General features: G+C 43.0%; 1 protein-coding gene across 1 annotated transcript in view; it reads left to right on the forward strand.

The window, feature by feature from the left end:
• The window catches only part of ARHGEF38 (Rho guanine nucleotide exchange factor 38), a 60,309-nt gene that overhangs the window by 25,661 nt on the left and 8,094 nt on the right, over positions 1-26,554 (forward strand). The window contains exons 5-11 of the mRNA XM_063135649.1: positions 840-857; positions 11,133-11,332; positions 14,448-14,581; positions 18,242-18,346; positions 19,855-19,977; positions 21,600-21,920; positions 25,895-26,035. Of these exons, the coding sequence (XP_062991719.1) occupies positions 840-857; positions 11,133-11,332; positions 14,448-14,581; positions 18,242-18,346; positions 19,855-19,977; positions 21,600-21,920; positions 25,895-26,035 (1,042 nt within the window). The remainder of the gene's footprint in view (positions 1-839; positions 858-11,132; positions 11,333-14,447; positions 14,582-18,241; positions 18,347-19,854; positions 19,978-21,599; positions 21,921-25,894; positions 26,036-26,554) is intronic.

The raw sequence follows: 26,554 nt of genomic DNA on the forward strand, positions 1-26,554 counted from the left end.
CTCTTCTGTTTTAGATTTACTGCTGCTTGCTGTGTTGTTCAGGCATGGCAGATTGTGCTTAGTCTTAATTACAGTTTGTTGAAATGACCCAACTTCAAACCATAGTTTAAGCAGTTGGCTTGTTTCAACAAATAATCTTATATAAGAATAAGGTAGTGTAAGCTTTATTATTTGAGATCTACCAGACCAATTTCGCTCACGCTGGGGAAAACATTGAAAGTTTGAAAAAGTTCAAAGCTCGAGTTTAAATAGCAATGAATTTCCTCTGTGCCAAATAGGCAGGGCAACCAGCCCCTCTGCCAGCAGGATGATAGACAGTCCTGTTTGGCCAATTAGAAGGCGGGCCTCAGGCAGCGTTGCATGGTTAGGCTGTTGACGCCAGCAGGGAAGGGAATGGAGACAGGCAATTGGAGAAGGCAAAGGAGGGGGTGGGGCGCACCATATGGAAATTTCGGAGGGGAATTCACTATGCACCAGCCACATTTTCATTTTTCATTAGCCCCTCTATGATGAGGGGACTGAGGGGTGCTACTAGTGCCCATGGCAACATGAGCTTTACACTAGTAGTTAAGATTAATCACACTTTAGAGTTTTGATGTAACACTAAACTATGATTAATTTAAAGCAGAAGTGAAAACACTTAACGCCCTAATCGCAACGGCACTGGAGGACGAAAAGGCTTGCTGAGGCTTACCCTTATGACACTAAACCATGGTTTAGCATTACGTGTGAACCAGGTCATTGAGTTTAATGTATGCAGAGTTAGGATCAGGTGGTTAATATAGATTTCCTTAGGTGAATGTTAATAGCTCTGTACTTTTTCTCTCTCCTGTTGACAGAAAGATATATGAAGAAGGGTAAGTACCATATTTCTTTCTATTATGTTTTCATCCTGCCCTTCATCAAAGGAGCTGAGGGCTGCATATATGGTTTGCTCCTGAGTTTATTGTCCCAAGAACCCTGTAAAGTAGGTTAAGTTGAGAAAGAGAGAGTGGCGGAATGGCCCAAGGTCACCCGGATATGGTTGAATGGGGATTTGAACCTAGGTCAAACCTGGTTGAAATCCACTCCACAGGTGCTCTTGCCTGTTTTATTTTTTAAAATGTAAAGCAACACATTGTATAAAAGATTGTGTTCAGGGATTGTATTATTATTATTATTATTATTATTATTATTATTATTATTATTCTCTAATTTCTCACTTGTAGCGGTTTTTCTAGATGAACATGATGGGCTTTGCCAAGTCATGCTGTCTTTTAGTGATTCAGTAAAAGTTGTTATTATTATCACTTTTCTCGCTTTTGGCGGTTTTTCTAGATGGACATGACAGGCTTTGCCAGGCCATGCTGCCTTTTACTGATTCAGGATTTTCCTGACAATTGAGCATGTTTTAAGTATGACTACTTTCTGGATGTTGGTGTGGATGTATTTTGGTGGGCCCAGTTTCTGAAGGTTTTTGGTATAGTTTTTTGATGTGACTGGTGACTAATGTGATTAATAGAATAATTGTGACCTTTTCCAGTTGCCATAGTTCTTCAACTTCTGTGGCCAGTGGTGTATATTTTCCTCTCTTTTCCTCTACCTTTTCTGTAACATTTTTGTCATTACATATTGCTATGTCAATGAGATATGTGTGTTTTTCTTTCCTTTCTTGTCTATAACTGTTATATCTGGTCAACTGCAAGGTATTGTCTTGTTCATATGAATTGTTCTGTCCCAGTATATTCTATGATATGCATTTTCCTAGTTTGTTTGGGGTGAGTATGGTGTAGGTGGTTCATGAGGTCGAATTTGATGGCCAGTTGTTGGTAAATTATTTTTGCAGCTGTATTGTGTCTGTCCATATAATCCATTCCTCCTGTTACATGGTCTATTGTTTCTTGGAGTTGATGACATTTCTTCTTCTTCTTATTTATTTATTTATTTATTTATTTTATTGCATTTTATACCGCCCCTTAGCCAAAGTTCTCTGATTATTTTAGAAAGATATTTTCTAAAGTGTAAAACCATTTACATAAAAAAAACCCATATAAACACACAGAGACAACAATTTTAAATGAATGACCATAAGACAAATCCAGGACCTGATTAAAAACTCATCATATGCTGCTGAATGCCTGAGTGAAGAAAAAGGTCTTAAACTGGCACCAAAAAGATCACAGTGTTGGTGCCAGGTGGGCATCATCGGGGAGATCATTCCAAAATTGGAGGGCCATCACTGAGAAGGCCCTCCATACCAATGGATCTGTTAGCCTACCTTGCTCAAACATGCCCCACCACATGAAGACACACATGCATGCACATATGCACACTGGAGATCTGGTTATCCTGAAATCTTTTGACTATTCAGGTTAACTTGATAAGAAATCCATTTGAGGCTCAAGTATTGTGGCTTAAGAGGATCACATTGTATGTCTGTAGTCTTGTGTTCTTTATGTGAGTCCCACTAATTTTAACTGGACACATTACTTTGCCCAGGATTGCAATTTTAGAAATTAAAAGAGAAAGGTTTGAAGACAACTTGAGAGATGTGGAGAAAATAATAATCTTCAACGGGCAAGAGACAAGATTACAGATAGGACAGTTGCCAAAAAGAATAAAGCCTGGAGGTTTAGCTGATTTTCTGTTTTGCCTGAAAAGTTTAATTATGCACCCATAGAATTTGATCGAATAATAAACCTTATCTAACTTAGATCAAAGTATAAGTAGCTATATTTAGGCATGCCTAGTTGTTGTGAAATCCATCCTGCATGTCAATTGTGTGTGGTATCATTTGTTCTGGTGTCCATTCTCAGACGGATTCGAATTTATTTATTTTTCCATTATGTGGAAAAATATGTAAACAATTCCATAAGAAAGTTCGCAACAATTGACGTTATTTATGTTAGTATATAACATTTAACGCATTGTCCCCCATTCCATTCAACTTTTCCCTGTGTATATTTTTCAGCTTGACATGTGTCTCAGGAGAAACTTGCATATTTTCCTGCAAATAAAGTTGCATAAATTTCGGGAAAGTTAAATAAATAAATAAATCCCAAACTCCATAGACTCTGTGTGGCCTGGGGAAGCTGGTCCGCAGCAGCTAAATTGTAGAGATGCTTACAGAATCCAGCTTTACCTTATTTTGCCCTGGATTTCCTGGTTCCCTTAAAAATCTCTTCTGGAGTGAACTCGGCTGGCTGCAATCCAACTTTTGCCTGGAATCTGCAGCTTCTTTGATTTTATAACATTTTATCTGTTCTTTTTTATATGACACTCATAGAATCATAGAATAGTAGAGTTGGAAGGGGCCTACAAGGCCATTGAGTCCAACCCCCTGCTCAATGCAGGAATCCACCCTAAAGCATCCCTGACAGATGGTTGTCCAGCTGCCTCTTGAAGGCCTCTAGTGTGGGAGAGGCCACAACCTCACCAGGCAACTGATTCCACTCTTTTATACTCTGTGTATAACTTTTGTCTATGTAATTGGCTAAAACCTGTATTCAGTTGCCTTCAATATATTGATTGATTGGCTCCCACTATGCAATTTACTGGGAAAATCAATGACTCCATTTAATTGCATAGGGTGATTGAAATAGACTGTGACTCTGAAATCACCGTTGGGGGCTTGGTGGAACCTGGAGACAATAACCCTCTTCTGTTGAAGACCATTGGGACAAAAGGGCTTCAGCAGGCTTGCTGTTTGCCCTCCCAACAGGGTTGCAGCCTTTTAAATCTATTCTGACATTCCAGAATCTAGATTTCTAACTGGAGTTCTACCAAAGTGGAACCTGTTAGAAGCCAACGTCCTACAGCCATTATGGAACAAGACTGTTCCATTCCACTCACCCTTACTGCATTGGTCTGTTGAACAAGAAACGCAGAGGCGAGTTAGACAGATGATGAGTTTATTTTTAGCTTGACCGACTAGCATTTAAAATGTTGGAAATTGCTTTTGACACATCTTCATCAGGCTGACGTTTGGGTGGAATATTGTACGGCTGATAAGTACAAAGATGGGGTAAACTGGGCCATGCAGGTGAGTATTCCAGGGATCAATAGGGCCATGACTGCCTATTTAAAAAAGAAAAAAATGGGTGAAGATTCTGACAATGATAAAGAGGTTATGGAAACAATAGAAAATCTGCGCTTTTGTATGTATAAAAGGAGGAAAGAGAGCTTGTGCATGTGTGCGTGAGAATGGCACAGATGTGCTGCAAATTGCTTGTGCTGCATTTCCACAAATTAATGTGCACTTATCACCTTCAAAAATAGATGCCATAAACTGTGACTTGCACACAGAATGCAAATTGGTCAATAATGCATCAGCAATTACCTTTCAGAGGTCAGTTTGCAGATGGCCCTGTTGTAAGGGGATACATGAAGCCTTCCAGTATGCAAGACCCAGGCACAATAACCACCCCTGTTATTGTGGCAATCCTAATGAGCATTTCTGCATGTGGAATCCTACACTGGAAAGAAACGCCTGTCTACAAGACATTTCAGCCTTACAGTATCCCTTTCTGCTGACGCTACACTGAGCCTGTAACTCATGGCAAAGACAGTATGTTGGTGATTAGCAGAATAAATACCTCGGTGAGATGCCGTGAATAATTTTGACAGTCATACACACACACATACACACAATTATGGGGCTACGATGAAATGAGAATTCTTCAGAGTGTAGTTTTTGCATTTTGTTTAAACAGGGAAATGTATTGTACTGTATTATGAGGTAGCAGCTCCCCCAAGCTGTCAAGTCAAGTTGTCTGGTTAATTCTATGCCCAAACAACTTTCCTCAGCTCAGTGCAGGGCTGAATTACCTTAAGAATATAAGAACTTAAGAAGATCCATGATGGATCAGACCAAGTCCAACATTTTGTTTACACAGTGACCAATCATCTAGTCCAACATTTTGTTTACGTAGTGACTAACCAGCTGTTGACCAGGAACCCACAAGAAGGACATGAGTGCAACAGCACCCTCCCACCCATGTTCCCCAGCAACTGGTGTATATAGACTTACTGTGTCTGATATTGGAGGTAACACATAGCCCTCAAGACTAGTAGCCATTGATAGCCTTCTCCTCCAGGAATTTATCCAGCCCCTGGCTGCCCCATCTAAGGGGAGACCACTTTGGAGGAGGAGGATTGGGATTCCACTGCAAACCCTACTCCCACAGAAGATGTGAGGCACCCCAAGGAGTCCTGTTTCAAGGATGCCTCACCTGGGGCCCTAAAGAACCTTTTGGCCCCATCCTGAGCCCTGGTTTGGCTCCTGACTCTCCTCCTCTGACCAGAGCACCAGTGACAGAACACCAGGTGGGAGACTTCAGCCACTGCTGGAGTGCCTGCCTGGCTGCCAGGAGACCCTTTCTCCCAGGGTCTACTCAGGAGCAAGAGAGGGAGGAGGGAAAAGTTCCAGCTGCAAGCAAGGAGGAAGCAGAGCCAGCTACAACTGCTGAATCAGGAAGAGAGGGAGTGGACAGACTGTGGCCAGATCTACACCAAGCAGATTATAGCACTATGAAAGCTGTATGAAATCAGTATATAAGAGGTAGGATCCACACTACTGCTTTTTTAGCAGTATTGAAATGCACTGACAACTGTTGGGGCCCATTGACACATACCATATACCACTTTCATACCTCTTTCAGAGTGCAGTATCCTGTTTGGTGTAGATTAGGCCCAGCTGTCAGGAAGAAGGATTCTTAGCCAGTCTTGTAAATAAGCCTACAAAAGTTACTAGGTTGCAAAATATTTTACAACTATGCTGCAGAATGGGGAAGGAGGATTCTTCCTTCAACAGTTCTGTGCATTTCTGTGGTGGCTGAGAAGGAGCAGAGAGGATTCATTCCTTTGCTAACCTGCTCGCTTTCTATACTGGGCAAAGAAGAGGGATGGAGTAACCAGCCCCTCCTTTGCTACCCCGCAATTCCTGGGGCACGTCTACACGAAGGGTTTGTCCCAGGTTGGATTCATAGTAGCAGCACGTCATCTACATGAGGCAGTTGCCATTGCGAAGAGTTGCCATCCCGGGGGCAAACCCCCGAAACTCCACTACAAAAAAGTCGGACACTTAGCGGAAGCAGTGGAAGCATGTCACAGCCCATGGCGCCCCCTGATTGGTCACCATGGACTGGGCAGGGAAGGGGGTGGACCCATTCCTCTCCTTCACACACACCCCGGTGGTAAATAGTAATTGAAAAACTGGGGTGGAGGCAAGGGGCCGTTCCTCCCCCCAATTTTTAAAAATTTGATTATATGTATCTCTGCAGCTGTGCAACTACAGATAATCAAATTTTTTAAAAAACGGGGGGAGGAATGGGAGGTCAGAGGGAGGAGAGGTGATTAGGGCGCCCCACGTCCCTCTCTTTGTCCTCCTCTGGCTGCCTCATTCCTGTCCCCTTGTTCCTTTCCCCCTCAGCACTGAGAAAGTTCGCACTTGCATTCCTTCCCGTGCATGGCACCAAAGATGTGGGCCTGGTCACCTATGGTGTCCAGGTGAGTGCTTAAATACAAAGCTGTTTGAGAGGCAGCTTTCTTCCTGGCATGCTAATTCTCTGTATGTGGGACACCCTTCTCCAACCTGCTGCCGTCCAGATGTTTTAGACTACAACTCTCATAATGCCTTACCATTGGCCAATCTGGCTGAGGAGGATGTGAGCTGAAGTCCCAAATATTTGGAGGTCACCAGGTTGAGGAGGCTGGTGTAGGAGTTTCTTTTTGCTGTTCTTCATCTGCAATTATGTAGTGGTACCTACAGTTTTGTGTCGTGAGGAACTGTTGCCAGATTGTCTGTGTAGAACCTTGACACCAAAAGAGACTTTTTTCTTTAGTTAATCCCTCGCCCATGGGGGAAAGGGGATTTCAGAAAGCAAATGGTGGGTGGGTTAATCCTCCCCTCCCAGGGTGTTGTGGTCCTAATCGAAATCGCTCTTTGGGCTTATACTAGAGTAATGAAAAAGATAATCCTCGGATACATGCTATGCTATACGCATAAAGTGTAGTTTGGCTTTTGGTGGGACAAGGGAACCAAACTGCTTCTGTCTGCCCATATGAATGCAGGAAGAAGGAAGTCAGCGAGCTGGTTTGCATATCACAGCAGCAATTCCTGGGTTCTTTAACCCAGGGTTTCCTAGGGATGAATGAAGCGATGAGTGTGCTGCTTGTCATTTCTGTTTTTAATTAACAACCCAGGGACTTTGGGCTGTTTATTGGTTAAACAATTCACAGTTAATCCAATAATTGCCCATGGTTTGTTTTTGGGTTAACTCTAGGTTGCACAACCCAGGTTCGCACAACCCAGGGCTCAAGAATAATGGGATCAAGTTACAGGAAGCCAGATTCCGTCTGGACAACAGGAAAAACTTCCTGACTATTAGAGCAGTATAACAATGGAACTAGTTACCTAGGGAGGTTGTGGACTCTCCCACACTAGAAGCATTCAAGAGGCAGCTGGACAACCATCTGTCAGGGATGCTTTATGGTGGATTCCTGCATTGAGCAGGGGTTAGACTCGATGGCCTTATAGGCCCCTTCCAGCTCTACTATTCTATGATTCTACGACACAAAACAACCAAGAAACAGAGCATTTCTGGGTTCTTAATTAAAAGTAGAAACAATGCATGTGCAGTGCTTACCACGGCAATTCCTGGGTTAGTTTAACCCAGGAATTACTGCCGTGACATGCAAATAGGTTAGTCTATATGTGGGATTTTAGAGCTATATAAAGAGAGGATTTCAAATGATGTCCTGCTTACCTGGGTTTTTCAGAAACCAGCAATTTTGATCTATTATTATCATCCAATTTTGCATCCTGCCCTTCTGTTAAGTTGCTCAGGCGACATACATGGGGTTCTACCATCTTGCAATTGTGCCAACTTGGCAGGGGAGGGGAGGCCGAGTGTACTGTTGTTATTCCGTGTATGACTTCGTTCTGTTGCCTGCCATCTGCGGCAGGAGCGGATGCTCTCAGAATTAAACCAGCTGCGTTAATTTGAGCATAAAGGAGCAGCAGTGATTTGCGATGAGATTAGAGGAGCTACTTCTGGCCCTAGGAATTTTTGACAAAATTCACGTGAGGACGCTACGGCTGAAGAGGCATTGCAAATGAATTATCAACTTAATTTTCTGCACAATGGATGTCACAAGTTGTTACACATCTGTTTTAACCTCCGCAGCGAGACCACGCTCTCTCTAGGGCCACGGTGTAATGAAAGGAGGTGTGTTAAGATCGCAACTAATCTAAGGAGAGTGGCTATCGCTGGGCAATCTGACTGGGCAGAATTAGATGGGCTGAACTCGGGAGCATTTCATGCCCCAGGGAGTCATTATCTCTTAGCAAAGCTACTATCTTTCAAACCATATTGCTAGATGGTGTCATGCAGAAATGCAGGCAGAGGGCTGTTTATCACTTAGGCAGCTATCCAAAGAGCCACCGAAGACGGATGCAAAGACACTTGAAGTCTACTTGGCCCCATTAAAGATTTGCATTTGTGTGTGTGTGGGGGGGGGGGAGTTTCTGTAGCAAACAAATAATAATTCTGAAGTTTTAAAAAAGAAATCAGTTGTGCTGCATAATCAGAATTTTATATTTGATGGAGCACCAAGCAGCAAAAAGGAACACAGTCAGTCACCAATCCTTGAAGAATTATTATTATTATTATTATTATTATTATTATTATTATTATTATTATTATTATTGCCCCAGGAGCAATCTAAGGTGAATAGGGAGTGTCTGTGCTTACAAATCCCCTTACCCCAGAGAGCTTCGGCTATGGGATGGTATATAAATGTAATAAATAAATAAATAATAACATCCACACATGCTATAACAGTGCAATCCAGACCGTAACTGCGCTACACTCCCCACTCCCACAGAAGATGTGAGGCACCCCAAGGAGTCCTGTTGCAAGGATGCCTCACCTGGGGCCCTAAAGCACCTTTTGACCCCATCCTGAGCCCTGGTTTGGTTCCTGACTCTCCTCCTTTGACCAGAGCACCAGTGACAGCACACCAGGTGGGAGACTTGAGCCATTGCTGGAGTGCCTGCCTGGCTGCCAGGAGACCCTTTCTCCCAGGTCTACTCAGGAGCAAGAGAGGGAGGAGGGAAAAGTCCCAGCTGCAAGCAAGGAGGAAGCAGAGCCAGCTACAACTGCTGAATCAGGAAGGGAGGGAGTGGAAAGTCTTTGGCCAGATCTACACCAAGCATAGCTGCTAGCTCACGAAAATGAGCCAAGCTATGAATGATGCATTGTGTAGGAACTATGCAAACACGTTCAGCCTTGTCAAGCATTTGCTGAAGAGGGCTTTCCTGTAGCCATGGAGGGAGAGGTGCGTTCCCGCCCTGCTCCCTCCGCTCCTGACCTGCTTGTGTTGCTGAGGAAGCTCTGCAAGGGCTGTGTAAGCGAGATTGTTGGAACATGCTTGTACTGCTCCATGCTACCACAAGTCCTGGCTTCTCACGGCTCCTGATCACATAGGGCTCCATAACTGCATTCTGCTACAGCAGCCTTTGCAGTTACAGCGGCCTTTGCAAATCATCCTTGTCAACACCAACAGGAGACAGAGTATGCATCCCTGGCTCTCTCCACCTTCCTCGGCCCAAAAAACACAGGCAGTACATCCTATTGGCTTAGCTTGTATTTTGCATCCCTTTTGTTGCATTTTCCCATGAGGACTTGCTGGTGCAGCCTGATCATATCCATGTTGTTGAAGATCAGAAGGGGTGGCTGCTGCCCGCCCTCCCCCAGCATCTGCTGCCTGAGGCAGCTGCCTCACTTTGCCTAATGGTAGGGCCAGCCCTGAGCCCCCTTCATGTGGATGAAGTGTGAAAGGGCCTAGAGAGACTATATAATAAATGCTATAAAGAAAAGTGTAAGACCTGCTTGCGGGAGGTAGGAAAACAAGTTTTGCACGTAGGGACCACTGTTTTCAAGCCACATTAGTGGCCAGATACAAAAGAGGGCAGGGCTCCTGCAGCTTTAACTGTTGAGATGAAGAAGGAATTTCACCACTGCTGCATGCATACAAATGACACCTGCTGAGATTCCCTTTTCTATACAACTGTTAAAGATACAGGAGCCCTGTCCTCCTTTCCATATGGTCACCCTAGATCTCACCATACACAGTAGAGGTATGTACTCCGCACTAAAAATTCAAAGGTCCGGAGGATCTGACAGGTCCGATGGATCTGAATTTTGGTGTGGTTAGGGGACAGTTTTAAAACTATTGGATACCTGCGGTGCAGAGTGAAGGTTGTTTGGATCTCTGTTCCATTTTTAGATAACCGCACCATTGTAGTCTATGGCAATTAACCATTTATTTATTTATTTATTACATTTTTATACCGCCCAATAGCTGAAGCTCTTTGGGCGTTAAAACCATAATAAAACAACCAACATGTTAAAAGCACAATTACAATTACCATGCTTAGATTGCTGTCATTTTTAAAGATAAAGGGATTAAACTGGGCCCCATGATAGCTCCTAAGGAGGGATATAGATGTACCAAGTTTGAAACAGATCCCTTCATCTCTTGATTTTTAGGATGATTTTTTTTAAAATCCTCTCAAACCACTCCCCCAACCCACACACCTGATTCTGCATTAATTCACCCCTACACATTTATGGAGGGAGCTTTTATCCTTTACTTTGCTGATGAACAGCTGTGCATCTTCCGTTTATCAAAATAGAGATCTGCTGCATTCCCTGACCACTTGCTCTAATGGGGTGAAATGAGGGGGGTGGGGGTGCTTTCCCTCATTAAAATATTAAGGAGGCTTAAATGGCCATTGGAACTGAACTAAACAGTTCTTTGTGCTGGCTAAGGCTCATTTATTGGAGTGGACTGTTCAGAACATCAAATAGTTGGTGACATTAGTTACATGGGTAGATCGATCAATAAGGAATGTAATGCATTAGCCAGCAGCAGGTATACCTGCCATTATAATGATTCAACCGTTATGCTAATGGTTGTTTGTTTTTCCAGAGCTCGTGCACTCTTTTGCCATCCAAATTTGTTACAGTAAAAGGAATCATTTAATGGATTGTGGATGTGTTATGAAAGGTGCCGTTTAATAAATTCTTCCTCTTCCTGACTTTGAGGAACTCGTTTGTTTATTTAACATGGCTTTGTTTAAATTTCAGGGGGAAACCAAATCTACTAGACATGGGATCTCTGATGATCAAACCCATACAGCGTGTGATGAAATATCCCTTGTTACTATGTGAACTCTTGAACGCAACTCCCATGGCTCACCCAGACCACAACGCACTGCAGGATGCCCTGGTTGCTGTGAAAGCCATGAATATGAACATCAATGAACTAAAGAGGCGAAAGGATATAGGTAAGAGAAAGTCAGCAATACGGGGAAACTGTGGGAGAAGGTTATTGCTTTCAATTGCTCTTCACATGTTTTGGATTACAACTCCCATCAGCCCCAGATGGCATGGTCAATGGCTTTATGGGCTTCCAAGAAGCATCTGGTTGGCCACTGTGAAAAACAGAATGCTGGACTTGATGGACCTTTGACCTGACCCAGCAGGGTTTTTGTGAATGCGCTGAAGGTTTTGGCTTGGCTCATAGAAGCAGTTTTTTCTGTGTCTTAGGCCTCCATCTCAAGTAGTCCAAAATGTATGGAGGGCACCGGATTGCCTTCCCCTGCTTTATGGACTTCCATGTGGCCTGTTTTCCAAGATGGCAGCTCAACTTCAAAATGGTGGCTAAAAACATTCCTCTCATGAGGTCAATATTTCAGGAAGTAATAATGTTATAGCCCTGAAACAAAAACTGAATGAAAGCTGAGGCCTGTGAGAAAATATTAATGGCATGAAAGTGGAGTACCAAGCTGTCATATAAGTACAGGCAAGGTTTAAATTGTTTTAAGGGACTTGACATATCTTACATGATGTTTAAACATGTCACAAAGTTGAACCAAGCTTTACACAAACTGGGACAGGGGCGTGAGCATCTGAAGAGGCAGCGGTAACCGTGCCAGGAAAGGTGTTGTTTTTTTTTAAAGGGACTTAGTTCACATAGTGAGATTAATTTGGGTTCAGTCTCTGTTAATTCAGTTTTGCCTGATTGTCAAAGGTTTTATTCATACAGATGAAGCCCTCTTGAAAGAAAAGTGATGTGCTACCATTCTTTTGATGATGGCCAAAACTCAGGGGACTGTAAGGCTGGTATCCAGAAAACCTTTTCCAAGTGCTGTAACTGACTGTCTTATGTAGCCATTTTCTTTGCATCAGCAGCTCCTGCAAGTAATATCGAGATCCATCCAGAGAATCTCTTCTGCACATAGAAGCTTGTTTTATACAACAGATTGTGAAAAAGTTTGCACAACTTGTTCAGATCATGATGTTGAGGATGTAGAAGGCAGGTAGTTATACTGTGTTAATATAAGTATATTCAAGTGGGAGTTACTCATTTTAAGGATTTGGGTGTCAGGATTATCTATAACTATATCCAGTACAAAACTAGGCTTGGCTACATAGTGTCTGCATTCAGACATTGTGATAAACCAAGGTTTATTGTGTCAGGGATGAACCTCACTTTATCCTGGGCTTGCATGCTTCCTCCATTTCCTTCTCCTCCAGCACAACCTTGAAGATGAGATTGGAAGTTTCCACTTCAATTTTAAATTAACTGCAGTTTAGTGTGGCTAAACTGTGGCTATTTTTAACTGTGTTTTGCTCAAATCAAGCACAGCTTCATAACCCATGGTTTGAAGTTGGCTTGCTTCAAACATGGCATAGTTAAGACTAGCTATAGTTTGTCAGGTTCAGATGACATGACAAGCTGTGATTAATATAAAAACTTAAATGAAAGCTTCCAGACTCTTCCTTGTGACTACGCTGGAGAAGGAGAGGGGAGGGGAGGAGCAGACAAGCCCCGAGAAATGTTAGGCCAGGGAGTCCTTAACCTTTTTGGACCCATGAGCACATTTGGGAATTTGAGAAACTGCTGGGGGCACCACCACAATATGGCTCCCGTGGAGGATGTGAGTAGGCATCTAATGGCTGTGTTGGGAGGCTGGATAGTCAAAAGTGGTGAGGGGTGATAAATAACAAGTCTAGGCACTGGGAGGGAAAGGGAAATAGGAAGGCAAAGGGATAGAGGAGAGTGAATGAATGAGGCTAGAGGTTAGGAGGAGAAACAGTGAGATGAAGATGTGGTTGGGAGTGAAAGACTGAAGATAGAGGCTGGGAGTAGAGAGAAATAGCAAGATAAAGGGTTATGTGAGAGAGAAAGAGCAAGGCCAGGGGCTAGGAGGGGAGAGGAAGAAAAAGAAGGCTAGGGACCAGGAAGGGAGAGAGATAGTGAGGAAAGGGCTTGGGGTGGGGAGTCTGGGAGGGAGAGCGAGAGAGAGCACAAAGAGAGAAGTTCTGTGCAGACAGAAAATGATTGTGCAGGGCCAGGAAGCAACTCTTTCCTCCTCTTCCTGCCCGCTGAACAGCTGATCACCGGCAGGTTCAGGAACAGGAAGGAGAACATAGTCCCCTAACTTTTGTTAGGGGGTTGTTGTTGTTTTTGGCTAAAAATAAACTTTGAAAGGGGCAGGGAGTAGAGAGCTTCGCGGGTGCCATTAGAGGGTCCTGGAGGTGCCATGGAACCCGTGGGCATGATGTTGGGGACCCTTGGCCTAGGCTCACTCCCATTATAATAAAGTGTGGTTTGTCACGATAGCCAAATGCAGCCTTTTGCTATGAGAATAAATGGATCCTTAAATGACATTATGCTGCCTTGCATGATCAAGTCAAAGTCCATCTAGTTCATTGTTCCTTTTCAACAGTTACCAACCAGATGCCTCTAGAAGTTCATGAGTTTAGGAATGAAAGTGATGCTTATCCTCTGCTGTGGATTCCCTGTATCTGGTATTCTGAGGTATTTTACCTCTGTATATGGAGTTTCCTCTTGGCTGTCATGGATAACAACCATTATTCTTCATAAGCACCAAAGGACTTTTCATCAGTTTATTCGTAGATAAGGAATAATTAAATCCCAGAACTAAATATTATATTTGGTTCCCATTCCACTCATCTTACCTAGTGAGAAGAGGACTCAAATATTAAATTTGCTTCAGGTCTGCTGTTCGGTGCTTGCGTTTGCTTAAGGTGTATAATAAAGTTTGGTGCATTCTTGTTCTGTTTGAGCGTTTCCCAGGCAGACTCACTTGGGGTTTAGCTTGCAAAGACTTGAAAATTATTATAGCACACAGGATTATACATCTCGAAATAAAAAGCATCAATGGTGCTACTGCAAACAACAGGAGCAATTAATGAGACAGATTTTTAAAAGCTTATATGGCCATGAGGATTTTATCTCTGCTATTTTCACAAGTACAGCAAGTAGTAACCTCCGTCTCTCTGGTCTCTTGTGGCTTTAAAGAAAAGTAGGGCTGGGTTGGTGGCCTGGAAATACAAATTGTTATTATTGGTGTGTGATATGTCTAATTGCAGTATTGAAATATAAGAAGAATGATGAAGATGAATCTCTGAAAGAGAAGTTTTCAAGATTAAACATTCACTCAATTAGTAAGAAGTCCAAGAGAGTCACCGGGCACTTGAAAATTCTAACTGGAGGAGAACCACAGGTATGCAGTTGTCCGGTATTTTGCTCTTCAGAAGGTTTTGAAAAAGCTAAATGGCCGGTGTACTATGTGTTCTGATCCTCAGGAAACTAAATTCTATGCTCAGAAATAATCAAATGAACCCAACCTGCCAATATGTAGTCTTTATTCCGATTCTGTAGCACAGCATGGCTGCCTTGTTTGCACTGAAGTTCAGAAATCTGAATGGATGCTGTTGCAGCCATGGATCAGGAAAGCCTCCGGCCACCTCCCACTCCCAACAGATTCAGTGCAGACAAAGGCACAAGTTTACTCACAATGCCTGGTTACCCTGGTTAGGCCTCATCTAGAGTATTGTGTCCAGTTCTGGGCTCCACAATTCAAGAAGGATGCAGACAAGCTGGAGCGTGTTCAGAAGAGGACAACCAGGATGATCAGGGGTCTAGAAACAAAGCCCTATGAAGAGAGACTGAAAGAACTGGGCATGTTTAGCCTGGAGAAGAGAAGATTGAGAGGAGACATGATAGCACTCTTCAAATACTTAAAAGGTTGTCACACAGAGGAGGGCCAGGATCTCTTCTCGATCCTCCCAGAGTGCAGGACACAGAATAACGGGCTCAAGTTAAAGGAAGCCAGATTCCAGCTGGACATTAGGAAAAACTTCCTGACTGTTAGAGCAGTGCGACAGTGGAATCAGTTACCTAGGGAGGTTGTGGGCTCTCCCACACTAGAGGCATTCAAGAGGCAGCTGGACAACCATCTGTCAGGGATGCCTTAGGGTGGATTCCTGCATTGAGCAGGGGGTTGGACTCGATGGCCTTGTAGGCCCCTTCCAACTCTGCTATTCTATGATTCTATGATTCTGTGCCAGGACTTATCTGCTGTGCAGATTGATGGTGATCATTGTGATCTAAAACACCCGTTACACGCTGATACAGTAAGTCCAGTTCTCCAACATGAGGGCTTTTGGTGTATCTTTTCTTGCCTTCCAAACAATCTGCAAATTTTTGAATGCCTATACACTTCTGGTCGGAATTCAAAGGGTTGGTAATGACGTTTAAAGCCCTAAATAGCTTGGGACCTCGATACCTGAGGGGGTGCCTCTCCCTATGTATGCCTGCCCAAGACTTGGGATCTGTTGGAGGAGCCCTGCTCCGCATCCCACCAATGCATATGCTATGGTGGGACATGGGAGAGGGCTTTCTCTGTTGCGGCACCCTGGCTGCGGAATGCCCTCCCCTTGGAAGCCCGACTGGCGCTGGTTTCATTTTGGCGCCAAGTTAAGACATGGCTTTTTAACCAAGCCTTCAATAGCTAAATTCACCAAGGTTGCATATAGTTTTAATTGTTTTAAAATTCTATACTTGTTTTAGCTTGATTAATGGTTTAATTTGTTTTTGGCTATGTATATTTATTGTTTTATACTGTTGGCGTGATTTTATCTATACGCCGCCCTGAGATCTTAGTGATGTAGGACGGGATATAAATGTTTTAATAAATAATAAATAAACACATTAAAAAGAACAGCCAAGTCCTAACTGTCCCACAGCAACATGCACAGACTTCTGCCACCACTGCAATGAATTTTGTGTGTGTGTGTGTGTGAAGAATTTTTATTCAGACAGGAAGTTCTCTCTGTTTTGGTGTTCCTTTTTGTAAACAGTTTTCAAACTGAAGTAGGTTTTTTGGGGGGGGATGTGTGTGATGCTTTTGTGAACGCCTGAGCATCCCTTTAATTAGAGGTTCTGAGGGCTCACATTTCCCATCTCTGACATCTGCAGCATCGCTTTCAGCATTAGATGAGAAGAGCAGATAAGATATATTCAAGGTTGTCGCCCAGCCTCTCTTCTACACAAAGAGAGAAAACTGGAGCAAAAATATATATATATAAAAAAATACAATTAAATACCAATCCGTTTTTACAGATCAGAACAAGTCTGGGTCAGCCACCGAAATAACAGGAGTCTCTCAAACTTGGCATACATCTTAACTGTGCAGATGCACAATAATGAGCATAGGGACAAACGAACGTATGATATAAAATGATGCATTGCTTGTCTACGTTTTTATGCAAGCTAAGAGACGAGGATAAACATGAAAGCCTATGTGAGTGTAGTAAAATAAATTCCATACTTCTTTAATATGTTGCAGACCCCTCTATCAAGGAAAGTAATTTGTATCTATCCTCTTAGAGGGCTGTGGGTGCTTTGTTTTTGTCTATTAAAGCTTTTAAGAGTTGCATTTGTTAGCATGTGTATTCCAAGGATGCATCCAAACCATCAGTGAGTGTGTGTGTTTTCTGCTGCAGAAAGGGTAACAATCCACACTAAGTTCTGTGATCTCTCGTTTGCATTTCACTTCCTGTAAAATCGAGCCTCTTACAAAAGAGGTGACATTTTGTATTGCTCCATTCTCCTCCACTTAACACCTCCTCCACTATCACAGCCTTATGTTTATGTATGTAGGAAATTGTTGCTTCCTCCATCCTATACAAAGTATCCAAGGTATAAAAGAAGCTCAAAACAACTTAAAATCCATTAAAAATCAGCAGTAAAAATCAAGATCATAATAAAAACAACAGCGTCAGAGAAGCAGTTTTAAAAAGCAGTACCAGTGAAAGCCTGCTGAAAAAGGCATGACTTTGCTGCCCTTCAAAGGGCGAGCGGCAATGGGGCCAGGAGGACTTCCTTTGCTAGGACAGTCCAACGTCTTGGTGCCATCACAGGAAAGGCCCTGTTTTGCATGTCAATTCACTGTATTTCAGATGGGAGGGGCATAGAGAGTTGTAAGTAGTAATCAGTAGATGTACGGAGACTCATGAGGGTGAAAGATTGTCTGTCTATCTACCCATCCATCTACACAAACATACACACTATCTTAAATTCATCAGTTAATCCCATTTTACAGAAGATACACCCACTTCGTGTTCTCATCTCAAGGTCCCACACTACTCTCCCACCACTCATAAGCACCCACCCATTCATACATGCATACACTCTTGACATCCCCTGGCAATCCTTGCAGACATCAACATCTTCCCTTACAGTGCTCCCTGCTGGCAAGATAGTAAGGAAACAATAATCTTGCTGCTAGTAAGGAAACAATAATCTTGATCATGTTTGCTGGGAGTGGATTGGAAGGAGGCAAGGTTAACGCCTTTCCTCCCACCCCCAGCAATCCAGAACAATACTGCTGTTTCCTCACTGCTGTTAGCAGTGATCTTGCCTGCAAAGATCACTGGTGGGATGAGGCTAAAGCCCTCCTCACACCCCAGCAATCCTGATCAAGATCGCTATTTCCCTTTTACTAAGGATGGCTGATGAGCTGTGCAGTGGAGAAAAGTAGATGGGTCTCTGTGGGCCATAAGGAGAGCAGCTCAGGGCCTCATGCACCTGTGAGCCACGGGTTGCCCAATCTGTGAGATAAACCAGAGTTAGGATGAATGATAGTTTGTCCAGGTTTGGATGAAATGACAAACCATGATTAGAGGAGGAGAGGGAAGGAAGCCGTGTGTGAACCTGAAGCTTGCACAGTTTGCTCACCACCTCATGAAGGTCCTCTTGTAGTTTCAATGGAAGGAACCAGAAGTGCTTCATTCGATTATTTCTGCTAGCATTAAGACGGCTTCACCAATTACTGAAGAGTGTTTTCTTACCCTAAGCATAATGCTCCCATGTATTTTAGGTGAAAGATGAAACTTTTAATAAGGAGGAGAAGTTATTCAGAAGTTTAGAAAAGACAGTCAAACTATGCGTAAAGAATATTTCGTTGTCTCTACAGCATCTGGAGGTGAGTGCAATGTAGCACTGCTAAAAAAAAGCCACTTGTTACTCACAAGTTGCAGCAAATATTGGCTGCTTCTGAATGAGTATACTTTACCTGAAGCTTGAGCTGAATCTCTGGCTGGGTTGTTTTTTTGTTTTGTTTTTTTAAAAAAGCTCTCCCCTTGCATCTCCTGTGATTTATTCATTTTTAAATCCACATTTTAACATTTCTAAAACCAAGATGGATTCTCAAGTCACAGAATGATATGAAGATTAGGTCTCAATGAGTGTAACTGCTGGCAGATAGATCTTTTTAGGGCTTTATACGTCTATGGCCTGATGCAGAATGGGATATAGACTTCCCATAAGAACATCATACACAGTCTGAGGCACTTCATTGGTTAATTAGGAAATATTCATTTCTTACTATATAGATCAAACCTCTCTAAGTATAAACAAGCAAATCAATAAGAGGTTGTAACAATGTCTGATCCCTGTTGTGGTTGTTGTTGTTGTTGTTACTTGCAGGGAGCTTTTTTGGTGGGGGCATATTGAAAAAATATGATCCTCTATTTCCGGGGTGGACAATGTGATGCCCATGGGCATGGAAAACTGTATTTGAAGGAGATGTTTTGTGTGTTGGGGCTCAGACCCCACTTCTGCCTTGTACACAGGCTACTTGTGACTAGCCACACCTTCCATGACAACCATTTTGTAGTGGTGCCCAGGACAGATGTCGCATGGGCCCAAAGAGTTTGGAGAACGCTGTCCCATTTGGAGTCTAAAAGGGTACAGCCCATAGTTGGCCCTCATTGGGCCTGTTCAGGCAACATGCTAAGCCATGGTTAGGCCACTAACCCTTTTGCAGCAAATGGTTAGTGAGCATGTTTAACCCATGGTTCTGTAGCAACCATGATGAGGAATGGTTCACACAACACACTAAGTGCTAAGCCATAATGTTTAGCTCAAAGTGCTTAACCACCATGGCTTATTGTGTTGTCCAAACAAGTTCATTAATGGTGCTGCCCAGACCCTGACTTCTCATCCCTTGGCTAACCTTCCCCTTCATGTTTTGAGTGGGGGCGGAGGTCTGAAAAACAAAGCCTAGGTGTGAGCAGCTGCTTGCAATTCAGGGGTGCATACAATCAGGGTTGACCAACATGCGGCAGTTGGGGCAGGGCTAGCCCAGGGTTGCAGTGTTGGGGATGAAGTGCCCCGCACATCATTATCATGCGAATAGGGCTCCTGTTGCATATATCCATCAAGCCCAATGGGCTTTTCCCTTGCTTAGTGTACATATACACAAAACACTGCATGGAAGAGGGAAATACCTAGCATCTACAGAGAGCTTTGGCTATTGGGCGGTATAGAAATGCAATAAATAAATAAATAAATAATCTTCTTTTATTCCTTACATTAGTATGCTCTTCTAAGTACTGTTGCACAGTGCAGCCCACATTTGGGGTGTGTAGGGGTGTTGTGTGCACATGTATATTTAACATTTTTGTCTTTGGCCCATTTCATTCTTTTCAGGACTCTATGCTTCTGGCTGCACAAAATGCAACTCAACTTCAAGATCTCCTCCATGAGAGAGAAGATGAGGAAACCAGCTCTTCAGACATGTTGCTCAATGCTGAAAATCCCAACAAAGGATTTGTAAGTTCTTGAAATATGTTCTGGTTTCAAAGGAGAGTTTAAAGGAGCTGTCTTTCATTACAGATTGCTGACGTTCCACCACAGATCTAGCCAGAGGAGGGGAGGGGAAAGAATTGGCTTTTTAGCCCAACTATCAGGATTCCTAATAGTACTGTATATCAAGAAATCCCGGCTTTCCACACCAGAAGGAAGAAAGCCCTGGACAACTTGGGCTGAGTGCCAGCATGGTGTAATGGGCAGAGTGTTGGAATTAAGACTTATTTAATCTCTCGGCCCAACCACAAAGCTTACTGGGTGACCTTGGGCCAGCCATGTCTTTCAGCCTCTTACCTCATAGGATAGTAGTGAAGAGACTAAGGGGGTGGGGGCGTTGTTTGCCATCCTGTGCTCTTTGGAAGAAGAACAGAATCAACACAGGGCCTGCACATGGCTCCCCACCCCCTAATGTTCTCCCAAGAGATAGGTTAGGTTGAAAAACATGGCTGGTCACCAATTAGTTTTCTAGCTTAGCAAGGACTTGAACCCAGGTTTCCCAGGTTGTGTATTTATTGTCCATTTCTGGAAATACTTGTCCTGACTTAAATGTAAGTCCCAGGGGAAGCAGACTGCACAACAGCACTCACCGGGCCAGTTCGCATACATGCAGGTGGCTAATAATGACCAGCCATGGTTCACTTTACATTTTGCTTTTTTGCTTTTTTTAAAAACCATTTTAAAGTGTTTTTATTCTGGTTTTATTTTATTTTATCTTGTACACCGCTCCGAAATTTTGAATGGAGAGCAGTATATAAATATTGTAAATGAATTAATACATAAAATAATAAGCCAGAGTGGCTTAATAACCACCCCATGCATTCTGCTTGATTTCTCTAGTTACCCTTGCAGGAACAGCTTGTTGTTATATATGAACCTGGCTGGGGCGGTTGGCTGGGGTGGTTAACAAATGTACATGGGCAAATCCAGTCACTGTCAGTTCTGGGTCATGCTAAGTAAGGCCAGAGTCATGTCAGCACCTTGGAGAGTATACTGCTGGAAGTGATAGTTGGAGTATTCTTCCATAAGGAGCTGTTGTCCCAGCAAAGGACTATAGTCAACTGAGGCCTTAAGAAGGCTGGCAGGGCCTGACCCTTTAGTGGCCCCACCCCTGCTGGAAGCTGACTGTAGTTCTTAAAGGAGCAGTGTCTGCTTCTGCAGTCTCTGTTCCTGTCTGACTGAGGGACAGGAGAAGTCCTAGGGGAGTCTCCCTCAGAGTTAGATGACAGGAGAGCAACATCCTCTGGCTTGTCAGGTATAGAAGGGGATGCTGAGAGCTCCCCATGAAGTGGGGTGACCAGTGATCTATCTGAATCAAGTCCTCCTTGGGGTAGTACAGAGCTTCAGAAGCAGGGGACATGATACTTCTATTAGTTTTTCTTCAGCCATGTTTAAGTCTTATTTGATACAAATCAGGTATCAAATAAGTCCGTGTGTTATAACAAAGCTACATCCTTTGATTCATTCTTAATTTGTTGCATACATAATTGTGGTACAAGTCGTGTTAGTTTTGATGAATGAGTGTTGGGTGATGCTTTTTTTTGGTGCTAAGTATTCCTTGTTCTGGCTCCCCTCCCTCTCCCCTCAAGGCAAGGCAAGTCGACAAGATGGTGTTGACCCCACTCTCGGCATTACAGGCCTTATTCATAGGTCCTCAGAAGCTTATTCAGAAGCGTTATGACAAACTGCTGGACTATAACAGCTACCACCAAAAGGCGGCAGGAGACGAGATGGATCTGGCCAGAAGAGAATATGAGGCTCTCAATACCCAGCTTGTGGAGGAGCTCCAGAGGTTCAACAGGGCAGTAAAGAAAATTGTGACAAATTGCCTGTGTTGTCTCATCACTCTCCTGAGAGATAGGATGTCATCAGCACTGAAATCCTTTTCCATGGGGGAATCTCTCATACCAGTGAGTAGACTACAGGCGCTTTCCTACTGAGTCATTGATGATGACATTAAACTTCTTAGGTGCTGTGCAATAATTGAAAAGGACAAGCCCGTCTGTAGCAATACAATCTTTAAAAACCACAGCAAACAATGAGAATGACATCCAATACGTTAAATATAATCTTGGCTTCAGTAACCGTGGATGTTACATCTTGTTATAATGGCTTCCAGCGATGGGGAATCTGTGGCCCACTGACTCCCTCCCTTCCTATTCATAGGGGAAAGACTGCTGAGTTTATGGTCCCATTGGGGCAGGTCACTATGATATATGTTACACGTTACAATACTTTTTCTTGCATTGCAAATAGATGAAACTCCCTTATTTCTTGCTTTGCAAATAGATGCAGATCTTTCCCCACAGTTTCAGTATTATTGCTTGTTTATTTATTTATTTGTTACATTTATATACCGCCTTTCGCCCCTCATACAAGGAACCCAAGGCATGATCCTCCTCCTCTCCATTTTATCCTCATAACAACAACCTTGCGAGGTAGATTAGGCTGAGAGTCTATGGTCATGGCTAGACCAGGCTTATATCCCGGGATTGTCCTGGGATCATCCCTGTACATCCAAATGACACACAGGGGATCCCAGGAGCAGGCAGGGACGACCCCTCCATTTGCATGGGATAATCCTTAGGTCTAGCTAAGGCCTATGACTGGCTCAAAGTCACCCAGTGAACGTCATGACCGAGTGGGGGCTATAACCCAGATCTACTGAGTCCCAACCCAACACTAACCATAACACCATATTCACTCTCAATTTGAGGAGGGTAGCAATGTTAGCCTGTCGCCGTGTTAATCTTCCAACCAACCTGAGTCCCTAGCTGTATAGAGCTTTAAAGTGAAGCACTAGCATTTTGAATTGTGATTGGAAATGGATCAGCGGTCATTGAAGCTGCTTACGAACTGGTAAGATGTGTTACCTTCAGCCAGTTCTAGTCAACTATCTAGCAGCAATATGTTGGGCCAATGTTTCAGAGACATTTATGTTTCAGAGAGGTCTTCAAAGGCAGCTCCATGTACCTTGGATTGCAGTAGTTCAATCTGGATGTTACAAAAGCATAAATCACCCTAGCTAGGCTATCTCTGTCTGGAATTAATCCTGCATAATGTTAAGACTCCTCACCTATGCATAGTTCCTTGGGGGAAAGCCCCAATTAAGCAGACACAGAAATGATCTGTCTGGGTTATTAAACTATTGTGTGTTTGGAAAAGTTCCCCTGTCCCAGAAAATAACAGAACTCTTAGCAGGGCTTTTCTTTCCTGTCTTATAGCTCAGCCAGTGTGTGGACAGTGCTCTCTAGTGGCATTCATTTTAAATTGGCTCAGCTGGCTTGCCATCTAGATGGATATATTTTTCCCCTGCCCTTTGAGTCTGTGTTGTTTATTTATTTATTTATTGCATTTCTATACCGCCCAATAGCCGAAGCTCTCTGAGTGGTTTACAAAATTAAGACAATTCAGACAATTCAAAACAAAACAACAGTTTAAAACCATAATATAAAATTCAGTATAAAAGAACAACCAAGATAAAAACAGCAGCAATGCAAAAATACTAATTTAAAACAGCAAAGTTAAAATTAATTTATAGACTGTTAAAATACTGGGAGAATAAAAAGGTCTTCATCTGGCGTCTAAAAGCATATAATGTAGGTGCCAAGCGAACCTCCTTAGGGAGCTCATTCCACAGCTGGGGTGCCACAGCAGAGAAGGCCCTCCTCCTGGTAGCCACCTGCCTCACTTCCTTTGGCAGGGGCTCATGGAGAAGGACCCCGGAGGATGACCTTAGGGTCCGGGCAGGCACAAATGGGAGGAGGCATTCCTTCAGATAGCCCGGCCCCAAGCCGTTTAGGGCTTTGAATGTTAATACCAGCACTTTGAATCAGGCCCGGACCTGGACTAGCAGCCAATGAAGCTGGAAGAGGACTGGCATGATGTGGTCTTGTCGGCCAGTTGCTAGATAATAAGCCATTTTTAATGTGCATATATTAAAATGAATTAATATTTGCAACTGAACAACTTTTAGTTCAGTCCCCACTACACAAAGACACCTCTTCTTAGAAAGGTAGCAAATGTACCTCTTATCTCATGTGCTGCGGGGCTTTGTAAAAGAGAAGAAAACAGCAAAGGAAGCCTTTATTTGGGAGAGTGACGATGCCAAATTGACACCCACCTTTTCAGCTCTGATATATGCATGCAAGACAGTGGCTGCATTCAGTGCAGAGCCTAACACATAGTTTGGCCATGCTGGCTGGGGATGATGGAAGTTATAGACCAAAATATCTGGAGGATAGCAGGTTGGAGAAGGTTGGTCTAGTGAAATGGGAACAAGCTGCCTCCTCTTCCATGGTGTGGCTGTGATGAGGAGTTTGGAAATTCTTAATTCTGCTTTTGATTAGTGTTGTCTGAAAGCAGCAAATGGTGGTTAACCATGACTATGGTTAGTTTCAAATTAGGGCTGTCCATCGCTTGTAAATTTGGCCCTTTGGGGGCTCAATGGACTTCTGCTGTCTGCCTGACTTGGCTGTGGGGGTTGTTTTTTGTTTGCTTTTAAAATTATGCTAATTTTGGTTGCAATTTCTATAATTTGCGCAAATCTGCAAACTGGCGCAGCTCGATGCAGATTGAGTCGGGCCAATTTGCAGAAAATATATCAAAGTCCAGGGGGGTGGGAACCAAGGGAAGCTCATTGAGCTCCATCCCCCCAAACAGAATTCTATGACATTCCTATTTTAAACAAGCCAACATCAAAGTGTGGTTGGTGAAGCTGGCTTATTCAAATGAATCATAGTTAAGGTTACCCATGGTTCTAGGTTCATACAACACAGTAAGCTGTAGTTAATCAAAAGCTGTAGCAAAAGCTTCCAAATTCCACCTTCTGACCATGCCAAAGACAAAAAAAATACAAAAAAAATCTTATACTGCTTTTTATTTTTTTAAAATAAATAAATTTCAAAATGGCTCACAAAATAAAATCATGATAAAATATAATAGACCCAATAATTAAAACAATAAAATAATGATAAAAAGAATAATGTCTCATTAAAATAACCAGGGTAGCTGGCAATGCAAGTGTGCCTTCAATTGACAGCAGAAGCACTCCACACTAGGAACCCACCTGAACTCAATGGGGAGATCATTCCACATGGGTGCCACGACTTAAAAGGCTCTCCTCTGTTTCACAGCAAAATGAACCTCTGTAGGCTGCTGTATGGTCAGCCAGACCTCCCGCTCAAAATGTAGAGACCAGGGCCACCTATATGGAGGCCTTTCTCTCAGTCCCACTGACATCCCAGGCACGCCTAATGGGTACACGGGAGAGGGCCTTCTCGGTGGCTGCTCCAAGGCTCTGGAACTCTCTTCCCAGGGAGGCTAGGCTGGCTTCCTCTGTGCTACAGTTTCAGAGGCAGGCAAAAACTTTTTTGTTTCAGCAGGCTTTTGGAACTACTCTGGACCTGTGTTAATGTACTGGATTCCCCCCTTTTAACCTGTTACAGTTTTTAAAAATGTAACATGTTTTTAATTTTACTGTAGGTTTAATTCTATTTTAACTTTTGTAATTTATATTTATATGTTTTAATTGTACATGTTTTAATCTTGTAAACCACCTGGAGTACTGGGAAAAAGGCGGGATATAAATAATAATAATAATAATAATAATAATAATAATAATATAATATGGGAAAAGGCAATCATTCAGATAACCTGGTCCTGAGCTGTTTAGGGCTTTATAAACCAGCAATGACACCTTGAACATAGCTTGGTAGCTGATTGGCAGCCAGTGCAGAGCTTTCAGCATAGGAATCCTACGGGTGCAGAGAGAAGGTCCACTGAGCAATCTAGCGGCCGCATCCTGCACCAGCTACACTCCCGCAGCCACACCCACAGGTTTGTGATTAACAATATGACTCTGGAACCTCTGTTGCATTTGCAGCTCTCTTCTCCAAGTATCAGTGAAGTTCAACACCAAGTGCTCGAAGATGTACAGAATCTGAATTTTGTCAAAGAAAACAACAGCATAACTTTTATCGAGAGAAAGCTGAGCTTTGAAAAAAAGAAGCCCGCCCCTCCCCAGGTTTGTAACATAACTTTGACAGTGAGAAGTCAATATATGGAAAAGTCATTTTTACTGCTAGTGTGGTTAACCTTTAAATTTAATCCAGAGAAAGCTAGACTGTACCTGTACCTAGGAGTAAGTCCCATTGGATTCAGTGGAAACTACTCCCGAGTACACATGCATAGGATGGGGCTGTATGTTGATTTCAACTGTCTTCACATTCTGTGGGTTGTTCTTTTTATATTTAGTCATGAACGATCTACTTTTGGGATGTGAATGAATATGTTACAGATGTGAAATTGACAGTTCTTTATTTGGGAAATAACAATTGAATTCTATTTATAAACAGTGTAAGTGGAGTGGAGACCTCAAAATGACTTGACCTCCATGTATTGGTTAGGGAATCAGATTTTATGTTGTGTAGATCCACAGAATGAGGGGAATTGTTCTTTGCAACTCCTGCCTTAAGAATCGAAGGATTCTAGGGCATCTATTTGAATGAATTATTATGATCGTGAACATACATATGCTAGTATC

This window comes from Elgaria multicarinata, chromosome 10 (genome assembly GCF_023053635.1).
Source record: "Elgaria multicarinata webbii isolate HBS135686 ecotype San Diego chromosome 10, rElgMul1.1.pri, whole genome shotgun sequence".
Taxonomy (NCBI): domain Eukaryota; kingdom Metazoa; phylum Chordata; class Lepidosauria; order Squamata; family Anguidae; genus Elgaria; species Elgaria multicarinata.